At 47.5% G+C, this 9451-nt stretch overlaps 1 protein-coding gene across 1 annotated transcript in view; it reads left to right on the top strand.

Moving 5' to 3' along the window:
• Nucleotides 1-2492: 2492 nt before the first annotated feature.
• The window catches only part of WDR59 (WD repeat domain 59), a gene marked incomplete at its 5' end in the record, with an annotated part of 20900 nt that continues 13941 nt past the window's right edge, over nucleotides 2493-9451 (top strand). Inside the window, 6 exons of the mRNA XM_009879320.1 lie at nucleotides 2493-2617; nucleotides 3209-3373; nucleotides 4198-4293; nucleotides 5671-5827; nucleotides 7085-7154; nucleotides 7426-7579. Of these exons, the coding sequence (XP_009877622.1) occupies nucleotides 2493-2617; nucleotides 3209-3373; nucleotides 4198-4293; nucleotides 5671-5827; nucleotides 7085-7154; nucleotides 7426-7579 (767 nt within the window). The remainder of the gene's footprint in view (nucleotides 2618-3208; nucleotides 3374-4197; nucleotides 4294-5670; nucleotides 5828-7084; nucleotides 7155-7425; nucleotides 7580-9451) is intronic.

Here is a 9451-nt window from a genome sequence, read left to right as displayed (position 1 = left end):
ATTTCATTAGATTTTTCCCCGCCCAACTCTCCAATGGTTGTGGAACTTCAAACACCAGCTCTCTGTATTGGGAGGAAGATGCATCTTGGTATAAGAAAATAATGCAAGTGAAGCGTAAGCTGGTGCTGTAGCAAAGATGAATGCGTTCCCTGACACTAGGGAGTTTCTCAGGATGATCCTACCAAATTTTTTCTCCTCCAACACAGCCATGTCATGCTACCCGTAAAGTGGAGCTCTTCCTCCTCACTGGCAGCATTTACCTGTGTTGTCTTTAGGTTGTAGTTGTGTCTGCCTGCCCGAAACAAGGCAGTTGGAAAGTCGGTTTGGGCTGTGAAGAAGGTAGTTTGGCTTGAGCCGAGAGATGAGCCCACAGAAGAGGGGAGCGTATGTCATGCCTGGTACCTAAACACTCCTGCTGGGGTCCCTGTGGGAGGTGTTTGGTGCTTGCTGCCGTCTTCTCCCATCCATCACGAGCACATATGGAGGAGAGCTCGTGCAGTTTTGATGTCATGTGCTGACGAGAGGTGGCTGGAGGCTGGTTGAGCAGAGGTGGAAAGATGATATTTCTGACTTTTGAGTGCCAGAGGGGTGGATGGGCTTTAGCAGAAAGCATTGATTTGATTTTTTGACTTGCCGACGAAATGGAGAGAAGGGGAGGAATTGACCTAATATCTGTCCCCTGAATAAACAAGGCAGTGGTGAGGCCCCTTAGGGAAGGCAGATCTTCTGAACTGGAAGTTTCCTGCTTTGTAAATCCCAGTGAAGTTCCTCTGTGGCAGCAGAACAAATCCCTAGAAGTTGTCGGCACCTCGGTGTACGTTAGGGTTTTAGAATACAGCAAAAAAAAGCCTCAGCTAGCTGTACTTGCCATGAGCAGTACTGCATGAGGGAGCTGTAGCCTCTTGCTCTAGCTGGGAGCATTAAACATTCTATTTCTGGCTGCCTGACTTCTTATTTTCCCCAGGAGAGAGTTAACTCTTTCACTGTCCCTCATGAGGTCACGTTTGTATGTTTTATGTGGTTTCTGTGTGGGTCTGGCTTTGGCTCAGACCGTTAAGGTTTCTCTTTGTGGCCAAAGGGAATGAAAATGGCTTTTCTGTAGCCGGGTAGATTTTGCTGCAAATACTGGGGCTGCAGGATCAATGCACAGGCAAGTCCCTGGGTAGGAATTTCATTTCTTTCTAGCCTAAAAGCTGCTGTGGACTGTCAGTGTTTCACCCTGGAGGTGGCTGCGTTTCAGCTGCTGACAAAGTCTCTGTGTTCTGTTAGTAAAGCACTTTGAGGGGATCTTTGAAGAGAACAGGTAAGTCAGAAAGCCCACCAACTGTGTCTTCAGTGTACAGCTCTCCTCACAGTCTGCTGCCTGTAAAAGATCTTCAGGAATCTAGACAATTTGTGGACTTTGCAGGATTAGAAACTAATTGGAAGGGAGTGGAAGAAGAAGACAGAGAGTACTGCCCATACTGGGACCTCAGAGGGGGCTTTTCAGTAAGCTTTGTGGTGCCTTGAGCTAGAAATAATGATCTTGCCTGAGAGCCACTGATCTTCCTCTAATCCCCTTTTCAGCAAAGTGTATTGAAGCACTACAATAAAGTTGCAAACGGCATTGAGTACCTAAACATCCTCCCTATCCAAATTCAGCAACCAGCGGGGCAGCAATGAAACCAGATACATTTGTGCCAGCAGAGAAGTCAGTAAATTTTAGGGAAATACCTGTAAAAGGGCAGCTTTCTGTATTTCTTGTCATTTATCTTTTTGCTAGGAATAGTCTGTGCGATACGATATTGCAAGCGTGAGGGTGACAGCTCAATAATCAGCCTTGTGTGCTTGGAAGGGTCCTCATAGCAAGAGGCAAGGCAAGAGCCAGGCGTGACCACGGGCAGAGACCTGTTCGTCTGAAACTCAATCACGTTTGCTATCTGAACTGTAACATCTTGTTCCCTGTAGCGCTTGCCTGTCTGTTTAAATGTATTCTGGCCTTCAGGGGCTATTGTCCTCCTGAAAACTGTTGGCCGTGGAACTGGAAAGGCTAGACCCAGCATTTAGATGAGTCCTTAAAGACCATTAAAGCACTAGAGCGCTTTGCAACATTAAATGCAAACGGCTGCTACAAATGAATTAAGCCTTTATTAGGGCCAGAAATACCCTCTTCTCTCTCCCAAAGCCGTATTATGCTTTGGAAGCATTCCCTAAAAGCCAAGAGCGATGGGGTGTGAGGCCTAAAGACCAGAGCTCCACCTGGAGACTGCTTTGGCGGCAGTTCTTTCCCACTGAAGCAAGAGGCTCCAGTCCAGCTGTTTGTGACTCTGGCAGCAGTGTGTAGTGAAGAGAGGGGATCTCAAATGGGTAGAGACAGACCATTTAGGGCTGTACAGATTTCCAGGCAGCTTCTGTAACCTTCCTGGGAAACCTCTGTGCAGACAGGTTTGGTTCTTTTTCAGGAGCGAGGCTTAGAAGCCTGCCTCCAAACTCCTCTCCACCTCTCCTTTCAGCCTTGAAAGAAGATTTCCTGAATGACCCTCTGGTGGGAAAGAAAACAGACCAACTGGGTCTGCCTCAAACACTGCAGCAGGAGTTTTCGCTGATCAACGTGCAGATCCGAAATGTCAACGTGGAGGTAAAGGGTTACCTTTTTCTGGCTCGTTGGAAGGGGATGTGGGCAGCCTGGCTCATCGGAGCCTTTCGAGGGGAGCCTTCTGTGCTGCAGTGATTGCTGTCTGTAAACGTGGTTTGTTTTGAGCTATAGAGATCCACTTGGCCAGTAGGAGAGAGGATAATCCCAAACACTAGGAGTGAGGGAAGTATTTCAGCACGGTAAGCACACTGGTGCTGGTCCTGAGAAGGCTGGACAGTGTTTTCCTCTCTGCCTAGACTGCAGAGTGGGAAGTAACTTGTTCCACTACATGCAGCTGATCTCATTTCAACTGTTTGTGAACCCAGCCTGTCGAACCCTCCCTATCCTGCACTTTATCCCTCACTTTTAGCATCTCTGTCGCGTGCCAGACCCTGCTGGTGCGAGCCAAGTCTGGCCCCATATCTACCTGAGTTGTTTTTTTTTTGCTGTCACTCTGTTCACTGCCCTTGAGAGCAGCGTGGCTTCATCTTATGGGTGTGCGGAGGAATCAACCCCTCAGCATGAGCTTAAGGCACTCAAAGATTAAAGGTCCTTGGAGAACTAACCACAGAACAATTGCCTTTCCTCACACAGATGGATGCGGTGAGCCGTAGCTGTACGGTGTCAGTGCACTGCGGCAACCACCGAGTCAGGATGCTGGTGATGTTCCCCGTCCAGTACCCCAACAATGCTGCGCCGTCCTTCCAGTTCATCAACCCAACCTCAATCACTGCCTCCATGAAGGCCAAGCTGCTGAAGGTGTGTGGAGGGTATACATGGTCTTTATAAATGTGCAAATGCAATTACTGACACAATAAAACATCTGACCTTGCTGGAGACGTACCACGGGACACTTTGATGCATTGTGGAGGTCCTAGGGTGAGGTTTTTGTTGGCCTTGCAGCCCAGTATTTTCTTTTCTCCACTGGTGCTTTTTAAACCTGTGTTCTTTCATGCTACTGCATTCCAGTGTGATTTGTGTTGCCTGAGGATCCCTAATGTCCTTTTCCTCACACGATTGCCCCCAACAGACAAAATGACCAGCTGCAGAGAGAGAGTATTTTTTGAGCTGGGATGCTCCTTCGTGCTCTCTTTCACAAACTGATTTAAAAAGGAGGGGACTTTCGACCCAGGCTCCACTAATTCCAGACCAAACGTTTAATCATCTGATATAGGGAGTCCTATTACTGATGAAAGCCCCTCCCCAGCAGCAAGCTGGTTATTTGGGTAATTTGGGTAATTTGGGTAATTTGGGTATTTGGGTAATTTGGGTTATTTCCTGAGGAAAAAAACCAACAAAACTGATAGTTTGCCACAAACTGGCATGGAATGTATGAGTTACAGTGGTATAGAAGCCCAAATCCTGGCTCAGAGTGTGCTAAATGTAGGTAAACCCTTGGTGCTCTGATCAAAGCTCAAAGCAGATGGGACACCGGTGGGTTGCTGTAGCCCCAGTGGATGTTAAGAGATGCTTTTGGCCTCTCTGGATCCTGGCGTCTTAGAGCTGCTCTGCAGCTAGAAAAGGGATGTGGGGAAAGCGGCGGGTGTAACCATGATTCAAACCGCATATTGTGTGTATTCCAGATACTGAAAGACACTTCTCTGCAGAAAGTGAAGCGGAACCAGAGCTGCCTGGAGCCCTGCCTGCGTCAGCTGGTCTCCTGGCTGGAGTCCGTTGTGGTACGGAGAACCGCCTGGGCTTTCTGTGCCCTGGTTTGTTGTCTTCTCCCAAATCCCACACTTCTGACACAGCAGAAGAGAGTTCATCCTCATTAGACATGTAAATAGCCCCCTGTGCCTGGCTGTTACATTTGTGTAAAGCACTTCTGGTTAATGTGGAAGAAAATGGAGAGGATGATGAGATGCATTTTGTTTCTGAACATCAGACTCTCAAGGTTTGCTGCTCTGGAGAGCCCTGCATGCTCACTGGTACTCAGGTTAGCAGAAGTGACCAGGAGTTGGAACATCTTAGAGCTACACAGTAGCTTTACAGCTCAGAGGATGTTTCACTGAGTGCCAGGGCATGGTTATGATCTCTGAGAGAAGATTCGAGGCCTCAGGAAGCTGATGGGTTCGTTCCTGGCTAAAGGCAATGGCAGATGTCTTTACCTCTTCAGTTCTAGTCAGAGATCCTGCTATCCTGTTCTAGGGTCTTTGTTTCCTTCCCTTGGGAGGGGGGGAAAAAAAAAAGCTGTGAAAGTCTGTTTGTTTTTTCCTAAAGTCTTGTGCTGAGGCTTTCTAGGGATGATACTGCAGATAAATCCTAGTCACGCTCTGCCCTTAGCCGAGAGATCTGTGATACCTACTCAGCATCCCCGTGTCAGGTGTTAGGTCTGTGTGTGGGTGAAATGTACCCCGAGTGGGTGGTTTTAGTATTCAGGAGAAGTTTGTAAAGTCGTCTCAGATTTCCTTCCCATAAAGGTTTTGTTTATTGGTCACAAATAAAGGGCTTCCCCCCCTAACCCCGCATGGAAAGGCTTAATTCTGTTTGGTTTCAGCAGTAATGTAATAGTGGGGACTTTCTCCGTTATATGGAATTCTAATGACTCAAGCCAGGTGCCTTGAAAGAATTCCTTTAGACCTAAGCTGTAGTAATTTTTTTCCAAATAAATACAGGTTTCTGCCAAAACGCTTATGATTAGGCCCAAGGTCCCTTAGTATTTCACACCACCTGCCTTCCTTGCTTCAGGACTCCCAACCTGCATTTGACCCCCCAGCCGTGCGATATTCCTGTTCAAGGAGCCTTGTCTCGCTTGCGTCACTGAGGTACCAGGCTTAGCTCAGCTCCCTGCGTTGAGAGCTGTATCCAGAGCCCAAAGGTCAGATTTTTCCATATAGTTTCACCCCAAGATAAGCTCTCTATTTCAGCAGAGCTGTGGTGGGGGAGAAATCTCTGAACAAGGAGGTGGAGAAGCCCTTTCCTCAAAGACAAATGTGCTCGCAAATGCCTTTGCGGCCAGAGGAGCGACCGTACTCTGCTCTTGATCTGCTTTGGCTCAAAGCACGGACACCTTGGGTGAGGCTTCTTCCTGTGACCTTGGGTACCTTCTGTTTCAGAACCAAGAGGACAGCACATCCAGCAATCCCTACGCTTTGCCAAACTCCGTAACGCCTCCCTTGCCCACGTTCGCCCGTGTCTCCAACGCCTACGGCTCCTACCAGGACTCCAACATCCCATTTCCACGGACCTCTGGAGCCAGGTTCTGTGGTGCAGGTTAGCCCTGGTGCCGATACGTAACGACAGCTACCCAGGGAACGGTCCTTTTGATATAATATCTTGGGGAACACTTCCCTCTGCACAAGGTGGGGCTTTGGTCACTGCCGTGCAATGAGGAAGAAACGGTATTAAAGTGACATACATGGTGGTGATATAAATTTCTGGGTAACCAGACTAGTTAGCAGTTGGTGTTGCACATGGGATTTTTGGATTTGGAAATCCAGGGCTAGCTGAAGAGATGACCTTTGGCTTGTGACGTGCCAGAGGTGTTGACAGGCCTCTCTTTTACAGAAGACTGGGAATAGCTGTTTTCCTTGCATATTTCTCTTCTACAAGCATCAAACTGCTGGACATATTCTGTACAGAAGACTGGGAATAGCTGTTTTCCTTGCGTATTTCTCTTCTACAAGCATCAGACTGCTGGACATATTCTTGCACTCAGTCTTCACAAAATTTCTGTGGTTTGGGGTTGAACTTACCCCTTACTGAAACCGTATTCTTGTTATTAACCACTCTTTTTCTCATTCTGCACCCTTTCTGTTGCCCAAAATAGCTTTCCCAGCTGGGGTATAATCACGTCCAGGTTTCCAGAGATCATCCCTAAGAACCAGTTTTTTTAAAGAGTTAAGTTTCACTGAGCTGTTTCTGATGTAAGCATGCCTCCTCCAGACCTGCCCTCTTCCCAGTTTGAAAGCAGCTTTCAAAACATGCTCAAACTTTTTTTTTTTCTCACTGAGTTTCCAGCAAAAGCTAAAAGGAGTAATATTGCATTGAGTAGGCTCACTGAAACATGCTAAGTCCTCCAATTTATTGCAGGCATGGGGTGTTTGGGAGTTGGCTGCAGACAGTTTTTTGAAGAGGGGAGTTGTACAAGCTGCAGGGGTTTCTCTGCGTAGCTAATCACCTCACTTGCCTCTGGAGTATCAAAAGGATTGGCAAGGTCTGGTGAAGAGTTAAAACATGAGTATGTATTTGCTCATTTTCTTTTACTGTCTTAACATCTGCAAGCCACTTGAGTTGCTGCTTTTAAGACACTCATCGAAACAAACCATACTCTTTAATGGGCTTGCAGGGAGTAGATGGGTTGTGAAAATGGGGTTGTCTCTTTGTAGTTTAAAAAGCACTCAAGGTAGTGGATAGACCTAGAGCCCCTTGACTCTGCCTTCAAGGTAGGACCAAGCTTCTCTGTGTCAAGCACCCCTGGGTAATGTGCTTCTCCTTGTGTGATCTTTACGCCGTGTCCTGTCTCTTCAGGGTATCTGGTGTATTTCACGAGACCCATGACCATGCACCGCGCCGTGTCCCCGACGGAGCCCACCCCCAGGTGAGCACCCTGAGTCCCCTTGAAGGTGTGCTGCTGTCCCAGGCAGGAGAACATCACACCCTGCTGGAGCTGTTGACCTTCAGAAAGTACTGACCTCTAGCGTTAGCTGCCTCCTCTGCACAGAGCCTGGTCCCTCAGATCACTGCTCTCAGCAGAGACCTCTTCCTTCAACACACATTGCTGGGAGCTTGGGTTAGTGAAGATGTCAGGATGAGACTCCAGGGCAGTTTGGTGGATGAAAGCTCCTGAAAACGCGTTCTCTGGTTGCTAGGTCCCTGTCAGCTTTATCAGCGTACCATAGTGGCCTCATTACTCCAATGAAGATCCGCACGGAGACACCGGGCAACCTGCGCTTGTACAGCGGGAGTCCGACACGCAGTGAGAAGGAACAGGTCTCCATTAGCTCCTTCTACTACAAAGAGAGGGTAAGTACCGGACCAAAAAGCCTTTCTTGACACTTCGGCTTTTGTGCTGTGTATTCGTTTCATATTGCTGGTGACAGAAGGCTCATATTCCTCTGAAGAAGGCATCCTTTTACAGGCAGCTCTGTGAAATGTCACATGGATTTACTTCCTGTTAGTAACTTCTTTACTGATCCTCTCTTGCATTTAATCTGCTTATTTTGATATCTCTTTGCACCGACCCTCACAGTTTCCTTTGGTGCATTGCGCTGTCTCCCTTTGCATAACGTAGGGTTAAAAATCTCATGCTTAAGAAGTTGTACTCTCCAGATAAGAACGTACAGACAACAACTGCAAAGGATTGTGGCTCTCTGCAGCTTACTGACAGCCTCTCCCAAATCATAGGTTTTATTTGGATTATTTTTATTACAGATGTCTACTTTTGGGGATATGGGTCCCTTTGGACTGTTTTAAACAAAAGTCACTCCTGTGTGAGTCTCCAGAGGTCTTCCAGCCCACGTACTTCTGGTTTAGGTGTAGGTCTTACTGTCACTGTGGTTTACATGCAAGGAGAGTGAAATTATTTCCTTCCAGTAATTTCCATTGGTAATTGTAGGGTGGTTCTGAATCAGCTGAGGGCCCTGTGTGCCCGGAGCAGATCCTGTGGGAATAACCAGCCATGCAGCTTGCTTAAAACAACCTCTCTGTGTTTCAGCAGGGGGTGAAAGTGGCTTGCAAAAATACGGTGAGCTTCCACCGAGAGCCTGAGAATTCGGAGCACTCGAGTAGTTTGCCTGCTGTCTGTGCTGGGGGCACTATCCTGCTGCAGCAATAGAGAGCTTCCAGGTAGCCCAGGCAAAGCCAGGAGCTCAGTCTGCTGTGGTGGAGCTTGGGAACTCCCATCCCAGGAGCAGACGGAAGATTAGACCCTTGAGCTCTCGCCATTCCTGGGCACCAGAAAAGGTCTTGATTTTCCAGTAGTCCTGGACGTGACAGCCAACCCCTTTGGGAGTGTGTCCTGCCTTCATCCAGACCTGAGGTGACTCTCAGAGTCCCCATTCTGTTTTGTTGTGGTTTTTTTTTTTCCCCACATGAAATTCTTTGTTTGATGAACAGAGAAAATGGTCCTGCTGGTGCAAGAATTACAGCCCGTTCTAGCATTTGCGGGAGAGTTTATTTAAAGAGCTGCCTCTGTCCTCTGCAGCGTGCTCGTCTCTGACACACAGCTCTTTAAGATAACAGACAAGGCTAAAAATAACACGTGGAAGGAGCTTGGTGCAATTTCATGTGACCTGTCTCCCCAGCCCTTGCACTGATGGCAACAAGATTTTTGCTGGGGGAGAGGGGAAGTCGAGAGAACAAAGCACATGCGTAGCCCTGTCTGCTGAAAGCCACAGAAAATTCCTGTGTTCCCTTTCTCTCTGCCAAGCCATCTCCCCGCATGCTGGGCTAGAAGTTTAAGGACCCTAGCAGGGAGCTGGCTCAGATATTCCTCCGGATGAAATAGTTTGGGGGGTTTTTTTGAAAAAAAAATCAGCCTCCAAAATCAAAGCAAAGGTTTTCTGATTCTCCAGGAGTGGATGTCATGGCCTCTGTTAGATCAATGCCACATATTTTTATGTTGTTTCATTGTAAGGATTTTTAAAAAGCCCAGACTCTGAGTCTAGTTAGCTCTGAAGCTTGGATTTTATATTTGCATTAAATGAAAATTGAAATTTTGCATGTTAAACTCTCACGATGTGTAACTTCAGCCCCCAAACTGAATTTGTCAGTGATAACCAGGTGTTTAAATCCCATCTAGCAGCACCTGGCAGTGCTACCATTAGCAAAGAAATGGAATTTGCCCATTGCTAGACAGGAAATATGTCATGTTCCCATAAAGGCAGGGAAGGTGCT

The sequence above is a fragment of the Apaloderma vittatum genome, unplaced genomic scaffold (genome assembly GCF_000703405.1).
Source record: "Apaloderma vittatum isolate BGI_N311 unplaced genomic scaffold, ASM70340v1 scaffold10282, whole genome shotgun sequence".
Lineage (NCBI taxonomy): Eukaryota > Metazoa > Chordata > Aves > Trogoniformes > Trogonidae > Apaloderma > Apaloderma vittatum.
The sequence above is the reverse complement of the archived record's forward strand: the minus strand, read 5'-3'. Positions and strand labels throughout refer to the sequence as shown.